This window comes from Gymnodraco acuticeps, unplaced genomic scaffold (genome assembly GCF_902827175.1).
Source record: "Gymnodraco acuticeps unplaced genomic scaffold, fGymAcu1.1, whole genome shotgun sequence".
NCBI classification, from domain to species: domain Eukaryota; kingdom Metazoa; phylum Chordata; class Actinopteri; order Perciformes; family Bathydraconidae; genus Gymnodraco; species Gymnodraco acuticeps.
The window spans coordinates 34,749-47,503 of NW_022992137.1; the positions used below are offsets into that span (position 1 = coordinate 34,749).

Consider the following 12,755-nt stretch of genomic DNA (forward strand, 5'->3'; position numbering starts at 1 on the left):
TTCACTTGTTTTGCATCAATCTTGATACAGGGTACTTATTATATGTTATAGTTTGGATTCCTAAAGCTTTTAGTCTACTAACCCATCATGCAAGGGTGGTTTTCACAATAAGTAAAGGTTTTTTTTTAGGTGGACATTAGAATTTACATGTTTTTACTATGTTCCATCTGAATTTACTTTAAAATAAAAACATCTATATTGATTCTGACACTTCTACATCCAACTCACAGATGTAACCTTGCTTTGAGAAAAATAATTATTAATTTACCCCTTTTAGAAGTGAAGATATATCATTTGTTGTGTTAGTGGCATTTTCGAGCCTGAAACCTGAAAAACAGGCTCAGGGCTTAGCTGGTTAAATGTAATAGTGAATGATCTGGAATTTTATATTAGAAATGTTTAATGTAATTTTCATGATTTTAAAATCGTAATGACTCCAGCGTGTGCTTGCTGCTGATGGATACTATTCCCCCACAATGCAACAGGTGCCGCAGAATCCAGGTGAGAAGAGGAGCAGCTACATCCTGTACCCTGATACCAACACCACCACCGACAGGTACATCTTACTATCATATTTACTTTACTCAACACAACTGAAACTTGAAATAAACACCTGAAATGTAAAAAACACACCTGAAAAAAGAAAAATGCTTGGGTTGAGGCAAACTGGAACACACCTGAAACTTAGAAAACACCTGAAGCTATGAAAAAAACACACCGGCATCCAAAAACACTTAAAATATACACCTGACTAAAAACTAGGGGTGTTGAAAATAATCGTTTCTACGATGCATTGCGATGCGGACGTGGACGATTCGGTCTCGATGCAGTGACGGAAGATAATCGGTTATAGTGTAGTAACGTTGCTTCCGGTCGGTGACGCAGAGATCAGGGAACAGACGTGACAGCGGCACAGCAACACCAAACACGGAGCAGTCTGCTTTATCCATCAACACAAGAACACCAGTCCAGAACCAACAGCAGAAGGACCCGCTCTGAATCACTCCATGTGGCTGCGGCTCAGAGACACAGGGATTTATGTTTTTTTTTAAATAATCGCGTTACAATCATGTCAGGTTTTTGGTGGATTTAATTAAGTCTTGGATTGCAGAGTATGAATGTCCTCTAGCAATTTTCAGACGATATATACGTGTGTAAAGTTTGTGAAGGCAGGAGGAAAAAAGCTTCCGCGATCACCGTCTCCTCTGTTCCTCCAAGCCCCGCCCCCTCCCTGAAAATAATGAGTGACAGGCTGATAGTGACCCGATAGAAACTTTATTATTCACTTAATCACTGAGATATAATGAAGCTAACTTAATCTCATACATTCATGGGATTTATGTAACAGTAAGACAGAGAATGTACGTGTGCACCCACATGCAGTATTTTAGTTGTTATGCTGTTGTAAATACTCCTGTTGTCTGCTGTGTTCAGACTCAAGTCCTGTGTGTGATGCCACATTCAGGACATTCAGTGTCCTTTCTTTAATAGAAGACTGTTGCTAGAAGCTGCAGCTAGACTGCAGAAGCATTATTTTTTTGTTTTTGAGGATGGAACAACTTCACACACTGATAGAGGGAGGCTAGACCTATACAATTCATTTATGTTGGTTTATAAATGAATGTCAAGACATTTATGTTATTGATTTCTGAAGCACTTTCTAAATAATAAAAAGAGAGTTCATATGTATTTACTGCATGTATGCATTGATGAAAAATAAGCCATGTGCAGTAATATAGAAAATTGAGGATGCAACGCATTGGTATGAATCGTGATGCATCGGGATATCAAATTGAATCGAATCGTTGACAGGATAATCAAATCGAATCGTGAGACCAGTGAAGATGCACAGCCCTACTAAAAACCCCAGAAAATGTTAAAAAAACAACAACGGAAACTTAAAAACACACATCTGAACATTTAGGAAAACTCGCCTGCATCGAAAAACACCTAAAGCACACAGCTGATAAAAGTTAAAAAGGGGGCGCCTAAAATACACACCTGGAAAAACAAAAAAAACACCTGAACTGAAACGCGCACTAGAACAAAAACATTTGGGTACATTGGCAGAAGAGTTTGAGTGTTGTCTTTAAAAAGCTTTCCGGACCCTCGGCTAATGATGGGTGTTTCTGTGTTTTCTCAGAGAGTTCGATGTGCAGGGTGCGACCGAGGGAGAGGGGGCGGAGCCTGTGTGGAGCAGAAAGGGGGCGGAGCCTGTGTGGAGCAGCCAGCTGAGTCCAGACTCCGCCCTCTCCGAAGGCTCCGCAGGCAGTCTGGAGCAGCAGCAGGACGCCGGTCAGAGAACTTCACTGCAAACACTTTATCATCTATCAGACCCCAACCCTGAGAATCTGTTAACCACAAAACTGTGCTAAAATGCTGACTCATTTCAGGGTTTATAATGCCCCTTTCACACCAGCGCTTTTTCAGCTCCGGCTCGGAACTGGAGCCTGAAAAGCGCCGATTTTTCCTGTTCACACCGCAGCGGCGCCGGCTCTTAGCTCCGGAATCCGGTTCACTTCCAGCTCCAAAAAATTGTCGGTCTAGAGGCAAGAGCTTCGGAGCTAAGAGGTGGCGTCGCTTACGTCTCTCTTACATCGAGGCGTGCAGGAAACTAAACCCTCCTCCCCTGAACATGGGTCGACTGTCATGCCTGCCTACAAGCAGTAGTGCTTATAAACACACTTTATAAAGTCAGGCAACACTAACCAGGCTTCGTGTGATTCTGTTTATTTGTACCTTACTTTGACCATCCGTTCACTGTCATTGATCATTGTGGAGAGAGGCAGACGTGTTGTTTTGTATTATAGCAGCTATCGGATGGAATCAATACATGGGCTGCACAGGTTGTCGTGTCCGACTATCACAAGTAGAATCATAATAAAAATACGCCGGTAAAATGTGCCTGTAGAAAACGGTTTATGCCACAATAGGATAGCAATAGTAAGTAGTCAGTTTAGCTTCGGTTGCTATGCTAACATCACACATTTTATACCAGAGAAACTTTCATAACAGCGTTGTGATACCAAACAGCGTCAATTCAGACTGACACACATTCACTTAGGCTAAGGGGAACTGGGGATATGTATCAGCTGCTTGTGTGAGTCGGACAGTGAATACTTTAGAGCGGCCGCAGCAGTGTGAGCTAACCGGGAGCTAACGGAGGAGAATAAACTCCCGTGGAAGAGCAGCCAACACTGCAGCGGTCGGTAAATGCTGCAGAAACACATTAATAAACAATGAACCACGGCACTCTGGAGAAAAGTATAAGGTTGGAGAAGTCGTTATTCAATTTAATCTGGCTTCGTGTGATTAAAAGCAACACGATCATCGACCCGACGCAGTTCCCCGTTGTTGTTGTTGTGAGCGCCGTAACGCCGTTGGGGAGCAAATCAGCGATGTAAACGGTGACGTCATGATGCAGCAGCGGCAGCACCGGTCGGGTGCTGGGCGGTGTGAACAGAGCGGGAGCAGAAAAGGGAAACCGGAGCTGAAATAGAAAAGCTCTAGCTCGGAGCTAGAAAGGGAAAAGCGCTGGTGTGAAAGCCGCATAAGACTCATAATAGTGACTCATGACTCATCATGACATGGTTAAAGGACTCATGACTCATCATGACATGGTTAAAGGACTCATGACGCTGACTCGTGACAGGGTGTTAGGACTCATAATGCTGACTCATGTGCTTTCTCTCCTCCCTCAGACACGGACTCACTGAGTCAGGGCAGCTCGGTGGGCAGTCTGATTCTGGAGGAGGACGAGGACTCGCTGAAGATCCACTTCGACACTCTGGCCTCCGGTTTGACCGACGGTAACGAACGTTCTCCATCTATTATGTTAGAGAACTCTCCCTGGTCACCAGCTTGAGCTTCAGCCTCAGGATCCATGTATCTGTGATCCTCTCCAGAATGGAAGGAGTCATCACATACAGAGACTAGTTCCTGAACAGTGTCCTTCACATGCTGATATCAAGAGAGGGAGTCACACAGTCACAAGATGGAGGAATAGAAAGCAGTATTCAATGTTTACTTCAGATTAGCTCCACGTCAGAAATGAGCATGCTTGATGTCTCTCTCCATAGAGGCTGAATCATCATGTTAATCACATAGCTATCATCTGCCTCAAACAGTCCTGATGCTCTTCTAGGTAATCACACATCCTGTCATGTTCTCAGCTACAGTTGATACCTTTGTTAGCATGCTACTCTCATGTTGGAAGAGGACATTCAGGATTTTCCCAACAGTTAGTAGTGCTGCAGATAATTAAATATACTAGAGAAATCTTTCAAAAGTTGATAAAAGTCCTTAAATTGGCACAAACTCCTTTTTTGAGGTTTGTCATCTAGTTTCAACGCTAAATGAAGGAAAATGACATTTTGGTGCTTGTATCCACTTTAACATTGTTACAGGTATAAAATAGAATAGAAAGCTTTAATTGTCATTATATACAAATATACAACGAGATGTTGGAGTGCAACCCTGTCACAATGCACAGAGACGAAAAACAGACCAGTGGGACGGACGAAAGTAAACAATCATCCATACAAAGAACACACACCTGGCCCTCAAAGAACACACACCTGACCCTCAAAGAACACACACCTGGCCCTCAAAGAACACACACCTGACCCTCAAAGAACACACACCTGGCCCTCAAAGAACATACACCTGACCCTCAAAGAACATACACCTGGCCCTCAAAGAACACACACCTGACCCTCAAAGAACACACACCTGGCCCTCAAAGAACACACACCTGGCCCTCAAAGAACACACACATGGCCCTCAAAGAACACACACCTGGCCCTCAAAGAACACACACCTGACCCTCAAAGAACACACACCTGGCCCTCAAAGAACACACACCTGACCCTCAAAGAACACACACCTGACCCTCAAAGAACACACACCTGGCCCTCAAAGAACACACACCTGGCCCTCAAAGAACACACACCTGGCCCTCAAAGAACACACACCTGGCCCCTCAAAGAACACACACCTGGCCCTCAAAGAACACACACCTGGCCCTCAAAGAACACACACCTGACCCTCAAAGAACATACACCTGGCCCTCAAAGAACACACACCTGGCCCTCAAAGAACACACACCTGACCCTCAAAGAACACACACCTGACCCTCAAAGAACACACACCTGACCCTCAAAGAACACACACCTGACCCTCAAAGAACACACACCTGGCCCTCAAAGAACACACACCTGGCCCTCAAAGAACACACACCTGGCCCTCAAAGAACACACACCTGGCCCTCAAAGAACACACACCTGACCCTCAAAGAACACACACCTGACCCTCAAGAACACACACCTGGCCCTCAAAGAACACACACCTGACCCTCAAAGAACACACACCTGACCCTCAAAGAACACACACCTGACCCTCAAAGAACACACACCTGACCCTCAAAGAACACACACCTGACCCTCAAAGAACACACACCTGGCCCTCAAAGAACACACACCTGGCACAGGGCCAACACCTGAAAACACAAGATAAAGACCTGTTAACATAAAAACTACCCGTCGACGCCTCCTCACTCGTTCTTTCTGATCGCTGTCCTTTCAGAGAAGTTCGACACCGACCTGAGGGCTCTGCTGCCTCCGGATGAGAAACGTTACCTGAACCCCCGCCTCAGCATCTCAACCGCCTTCCTGTCGCGCTTCCAGGACAGGATCAGGTCAGATTACCCACAATCCTCGGTGATAGGCACGGTGTGGCTGCGGTGGTAACATTAACTCTGCTCTGCTGTTCTCAGGTTTGGTCCGAGCCGAGCGCCACCTCCCGCTATGACTCCCAGAATCTCAGAGGAGAGCTACGTCAGCAACTCATCGGTACACACAAAGCACACACACCTGACACACAAAGTACACACACCTGACACACAAAGTACACACACCTGACACACAAAGTACACACACCGGACACACGAAGTACACACACCGGACACACGAAGTACACACACCGGACACACAAAGTACACACACCTGACACACGAAGTACACACACCGGACACATGAAGTACACACACCTGACACACGAAGTACACACACCGGACACACAAAGTACACAGACCTGACACACGAAGTACACACACCGGACACACAAAGTACACATACCTGACACACGAAGTACACACACCTGACACACGAAGTACACACACCGGACACATGAAGTACACAGACCTGACACAAACAGTACACACACCTGACACACAAAGTACACACACCTGACACACAAAGTACACACACCTGACACACAAAGTACACACACCTGACACACGAAGTACACACACCTGACACAAAAAGTACACACACCTGACACACAAAGTACACACACCTGACACACAAAGTACACACACCTGACACACAAATTACACACACCGGACACACAAAGTACACACACCGGACACACAAAGTACACACACCTAAGTACAAACACCTGACACATGAAGTACACACACCGGACACACAAAGTACACACACCTGACATACAAAGTACACACACCTAAGTACACACACCTGACACACAAAGTACACACACCTGACACACAAGTACACACACCGGACACACAAAGTACACACACCGGACACACAAAGTACACACACCTAAGTACAAACACCTGACACATGAAGTACACACACCGGACACACAAAGTACACACACCGGACACACAAAGTACACACACCTAAGTACAAACACCTGACACATGAAGTACACACACCGGACACACAAAGTACACACACCTGACATACAAAGTACACACACCTGACACACGAAGTACACACACCGGACACACGAAGTACACACACCGGACACACAAAGTACACACACCTAACACACCTGAGTACACACACCTGACCACACAGCACTAGCAGCCCCTGCAGAGCTGAATGTGGTGAGTTTGTTTTCAGGTGAGCTCGGACGCGAGCAGCGAGGCCAGCTGCTCTGAATCCACCCAGAAAGAAACCAGCATCAGCGGTGCCGGTGAGTCGCCTGTTCCTCATCTGTGATGACTTGTGAATTATTAATTCATTATTATTCATTATTGCGCGGTGAAGCCGTTGTTATAAAGCGTCAATTTGGAAGAATCTTCCTTGCTATGTAAGTTGTTGTCAGGGTTGGGAGGGTTACTTTGTAAATGTAATCAGTTACTGATTACTGAATACGGCTCTGAAAGTAATCCGAATACAGTTACAGTTACGTGTCTTAAAAAAGTAACGTAATCAGATTACTTTTAGATTACTTTTGGATTACTTTCTTTTTCCATCACAGATGGATGTGTTAGTGAACAGGAGACACAAAAAGCAAAAGGAAACTGAACGTGTTTTACTGTTTTAATGGCGTATCAAGAGCACAACTGAAACATAACCTCTGAAACGATGCAACAACATAATACACTCTCTGGGGATGCAGCTTGGGATGTGAGGAGTGAGGACACGGCTTAGAACGGGCGTGTCGCCTTCTGTCCTGCCAGTGTTGGCAGGACATGAATTAAAATGTCAAACTCGGACTTCATTTTAAGGACATTTCGGCCAGGGGTGTAGAGCTATATTTGTTTAAGCACCGGATTGGCAAAACAGGAGAGTGTGTGCACCAGTCTGCCTTGATCTATGAATTAATGTCCGTGACTCTCACAGTATCTGCTGCCCACAGCTGCTTTATGGAAGGAACACCTCCTTCACTTCATGACATCTCTGCAGCACCAGGAGGCAGCGAGAGGGTTAACTCAGCCTCTGAGAAGACGAGCATGCAGTGCCTTTCACGCACCGCCTTCACTGTGTTTACCTTCAGAAATAATCATTAGTAAGGCTAAAGAAAGAGCGACCGCAGGCTGATGTGTTTTAAACCACACACACGCGATTTAAACGCAGACTTTTGTTCCTCCATGTTTCGTTGTTATTGTTTCACTGAGCGAGCGGACCCGCGATTTTTTTTCAAACGCTTTTTTGGTCCATCTGCGGCGGTAATAGGTTTTGTGGGCTGTGATGATTCGGCTGTACCTTTAGTAATGAATATTAAATGTTGTGAGGAAATCTTTCCACCAATAATTCCAATAAGTATTCCAAAATGTATTCACTTCAGGTTTACGAAAGTAACTGTAATCAGATTACTCGTTTTTCAAATGTAACGCGAGCTGAATACAGTTACTTGATTTTTGTATTCTGATTACGTAACGCTGTCACATGTATTCCGTTACAACCCAACCCTGGTTGGTGTGCAGGTAACATGCAGAACAATGAAGTAATGAATAAACAAGCGGAGCATTAGAGGAGATCCCTTTCAAATGCTGAATGTGCAGCATAACCTGAGACACATGTTAGTCGTAAACTGCACTTTGCTTTAGTAGTAAACAAAGCTAAGTGCAGAGTAACGAAGCATGTACCTTGTAACCACGTACTGCGCGTAAAATAACCCACAAAGTCAAGTACGGAGTAATTTGCAAAGTAACACCACTATGACATTAAAGAGCAACATGCACGGTACCGTTTAACGTGCAAAGTAATGGTGCGATAACGATTTTTTTTAAGGGTTGCGATTACATGTTCAGTCCAGGGCTCTCGACTAACTTGTTTCACCATCCTCCCGGGACGTCCTTAAGCTCGAGCCCTGGTTCAGTCATTGCAAAAGCGTGGATAGATGCGAATTCGTACCGGCTCACGTTGTTTAAAAGTTTAGATGTTCTTGTGACGCTGTCTTTTAAAGCCAATCAGCGGTGAGAATCTCAGCCTGTCGTCACTGACGGTGTTGAATCAGGAAACCCAACATTAGCTGTTAGCCATTAGCTGTTAGCAGTTAGCACACAGAGCTCACTGCTCCTCATGTCTGATCAGAAGAACAGGAGAAACATCAGAGTTTAATGCAAACGTCTGTGGAGAACGCAGTCTTTATTTCTGTCTGTATGAAGTTGTTGTGGACGAAGCAGCTACATGCTAGCTTAGCACGATCTCCATTCAGATTTTTTTTTTAAAGTTTCTTGCCTGTCGTCTCCAAAAGCATGAATTAATTGTTTTTACTAACCGGTGTCATTATGTAGTTATTCCGGCATCTTTTCAATAGCTGTCACGGTAAAATATGTTTATTTTGTTGTTGTTGGTATCCACATGGAGATAAGCCCCGCCTCCTTGCCAGCGCTTCTCGTTTGAGTGACACGAGTAAACACCCATGATGCTGCGGTGGTCAAACTCACGTGACTAATCTTCGCTGATGTACTAATTGTATTTGTATTGAGTCGTGCAAGTAGGTAGAAAGTAAAAATGTAAAGTCATTCACAGAGTAACGTAGAGATTAATGCATGTAAACGTTGGAGAGCGATGCTTGTTCGTCACGGTTTAAACGACAACTAAAGTTATGTACGGTGTTACGTTCCCTCCTAATCTAGGGTTACGAAGGGGAGTAACAAAACACAGAAATGAACAGGCACGAGAAAAAAGAGCGGAAACTGATCTTCTGAAGCCACAAAGGGAGGTTTAATTACAACGATGGACAAGCAGAAAACGGGATCACCAGCCAACTTGCAAAGCAAATTAAGATACAAATATAATCGGGTCCCACACAGAGACACCATGCAGCAGCCAGAGGAGAAGGGGAGAGCCACTGCAGCTTTTCTCAGGTCCTTTATGGAGGCCCTGATTGGTGATTGGGAGCACCTGGAGGAGAAGCTGCACCTGGAGGGAGAGGCTGCACCTGGAGACAATATAGAGGGAGAGAGAGAAAGACACGCAAACACCAGCACCCATTACGGCACGTAACATACGGAATAACACGAGTCATTTATGTAGGTGGAGATTCACGTAAAGAATACTTTCATTTCTCTAAATTACTATTTTTAACCAATCGTTACATGAAATCTTCGGAAAGTTCAATGCACAAAAAAAAAGAGGCTCCAGGACGCTTCCCTGAGGGACTCCACGTGTAATTGAATCTTCAAAACTTTATTCATATCGCAGCTTTTGAACAAATCTAAACTCACTTACGAAGTGTGTGTGTGTGTGTGTGTTCGTGTGTGTGTGTGTGTGTGTGTGTTAAGTGCTTCACCGTAGAGCTTCCAGCATGATTTCCCATCAGTCTCTTCGCCGCCTCAAACGCAGACGACACACTGTGGTTCACGTCCAGTGCAGAGACATGCTGCAAGGTGTGTGTGTGTTTATGTGTGTGTGTGTGTGTGTGTGTGTGTGTGTGTGTGTGTGTGGTCACTCGGGTGTTTTGTCTTGGTTTTTCTCGGATTTTGTTCTGCCCTAAAACTCACGGAGGTCAAACTTGGAGTGTTTTTTATAAAATGTTTGTTAGTGTCCAGGTGTGTATTCAGACACAGGTGTGGTTTTCACGATCAAGGTGTGTGTGGTGTTTACTCGTCAATATAACTCTCATTAGTCCTTGTTGGTGTTTCACAATGTGATCACGTATTCTAAACGGTCACTCACTCACAGTGGGGGGGTCTCACCTTTTTCGCCTCTACCTGAAATTATATCTAATTTCTTACTTATTTCACTGAAGTTTTCACATATTTTATTTAAACAAATTGAAACTTTAATATATTTTTTCGCTTATTTTTCCCAGAACACTAGAAATCCATCTTAACAGTCTCACAGTGGGGTCTCACTTTTTGTATCTTACCTGTAATTTTTAAATGTTCACATATTTTACAGCATTTTGTTTTAAAACTTTTTGACACTTTTTTTACGGACTTTTTTTTGTTAAAACATTTTCCACATGTTTTTCAGAAACACCAAAACGGATCATTGATCTCTGAAAACATAATCCGATCTAAACAGTCTCACAGTGGGGTCTCACCTTTCTCACCTTTACCTGAGACTTCTTCTCCTTCTTCAGACGTCACCTCCAGGACTCTCAACCTCAGCCTGGGCTCGGCTGCCCAGCAGGGGGTGCCACGGCTCGGATACTTAGGGACCACGGCCAGCTCCAGGGCCAAAAAGGGCCAAGACCCCGCCTCTGAGGAGAAGGAGAACCTGGACCTCCAGAGCAGTGACCAGGACCAGACCTGCAGGTAACCCCAATAAGGATCTGTGCATTCGTATTAATTTTAATCAAAATATTGTTTAAATATTTAGAGAAAAACGCTGGTCGAATATTATAAAATGTCTACTTTTATTTGTCGACTTGTTGTTTATTTTAAAGCTCTCTTATCATGCAAAATGCACTTTTCGATGTCTTCTCTACATCACCGTGTGTCCCGGTGTGTCCCCGGTGCGTCCCCGGTGTGTCCCCTGTGTGTCCACGGTGTGTCTCCGGTGTGTCCCCGGTGTGTCCGTGTGTCCCCGGTGTGTCCCCGGCGTGTGTCCCCGGTGTTTCTCCGGTGTGTCCCCGGTGTTTCTCCGGTGTGTCCCCGGTGTGTCCCCGGTGTGTCTCCGGTGTGTGTCCGGTGTGTGTCCGGTGTGTGTCCGGTGTGTGTCCGGTGTGTCAGGAGACTCTCAAAGTGTCAGAAATAAACCCCTCTCTCTTCTCCTCCGTACCCACGTCTCTAAAAACGGGGAACAACGGAGCTGATCCAGATTTGCTGCGTCATGACCACATTACTCAAATGTGGGCGGGCTTTACCCCCACGGGCCAATCAGAAGCGTTGCTGTCAGAAACAAAGAGACGTGTTCTGGAAGTAATATGGTCTGTGTTTACATTAGCATGCTAACACTCAGAGCTAACCTGTACTGGAGAGAGAGTGTGTGAAGAAGCAGGAAATCAAAAGGAAGTCACCTTGTGGTAAACCTGAGAAAGAGTTTGAGCTCCATCCTGTTTCAGAGAGAATCCTTGATGTGGTTTGTTGTTTTTTTTCAAGCTAAGGACCCAGAATCAGCACTTTAGAGACAGGGCTATGATATGAAGAATGTCTAAAAGTCATGATCTGTTTGGTATTTTGAGCAAAACACATCGTAGACATGTTTTTTATATATTTGTATATATCTGAGAGCCATAATATATGCCTAAAAATAGTTTTGTTTTTTCGGACCAGCCCGCAGGAGTTGGCCACGCCCCCCGCTATGATGTCACTGGGCGGAGCCACGCCCCCTGATGTGGTGTCACTTGGTGGAGCCACGCCCCCCGCTGTGATGTCACTGGGCGGAGTCAGGAGGTGGAGCCTCTGCAGCGAGGAGGAGACCCTGACCAATCAAAACCTAACTATCATCATAAGCCCCACCCCCACACGTGACACCATCGCCTCTGACATCATCGAGCAGGAGGCGGGAGATCCAGGTGAGGTGTTCAGGGACGTCGGGAAATTACCTTTTCTCGTTTTCTGTTGTTGAGTATATGAGTTTTTCTTGAATTCATTATTAAATCTACCTTTTTTTTAAATTCCTTTTTTGTTCCAGGATCATTAGACCCCCCCCGCCTCTTCCTCTTCTCCTCTGACGGAAACACAGCACCCCCCTACAGGTCATTATTATGAATTAACACCTTTACGTCATTTCTAATGCAACCAATGGACGTACATCTTGCTCACTTATTATACAAAATCCACTTCTTCATGTCTCTTCTACATCAACATGTGTCCCTCTTCTTCATGTCTCTCTACATCAACATGTGTCCCCTCTTCTTCATGTCTCTTCTACATCAACATGTGTCCCCTCTTCTTCATGTCTCTTCTACATCAACATGTGTCCCCTCTTCTTCATGTCTCTTCTACATCAACATGTGTCTCCCTCTTCTTCATGTCTCTTCCTACATCAACATGTGTCCCCTCTTCTTTCATGTCTCTTCTACATCACATGTGTCCCCTCTTC

The 12,755-nt window shown here is 44.9% G+C and overlaps 1 protein-coding gene across 1 annotated transcript in view; it reads left to right on the plus strand.

Moving 5' to 3' along the window:
- Positions 1-12,408, plus strand: part of wdr62 (WD repeat domain 62) — a gene marked incomplete at both ends in the record, with an annotated part of 47,153 nt that extends 34,745 nt beyond the window's left edge. Inside the window, 10 exon segments of the mRNA XM_034203862.1 lie at positions 486-556; positions 2,144-2,295; positions 3,702-3,809; positions 5,584-5,695; positions 5,774-5,849; positions 6,930-7,002; positions 10,046-10,150; positions 10,849-11,023; positions 11,984-12,225; positions 12,345-12,408. Coding sequence (XP_034059753.1) covers positions 486-556; positions 2,144-2,295; positions 3,702-3,809; positions 5,584-5,695; positions 5,774-5,849; positions 6,930-7,002; positions 10,046-10,150; positions 10,849-11,023; positions 11,984-12,225; positions 12,345-12,408 — 1,178 coding nt within the window.
- Positions 12,409-12,755: the final 347 nt, after the last annotated feature.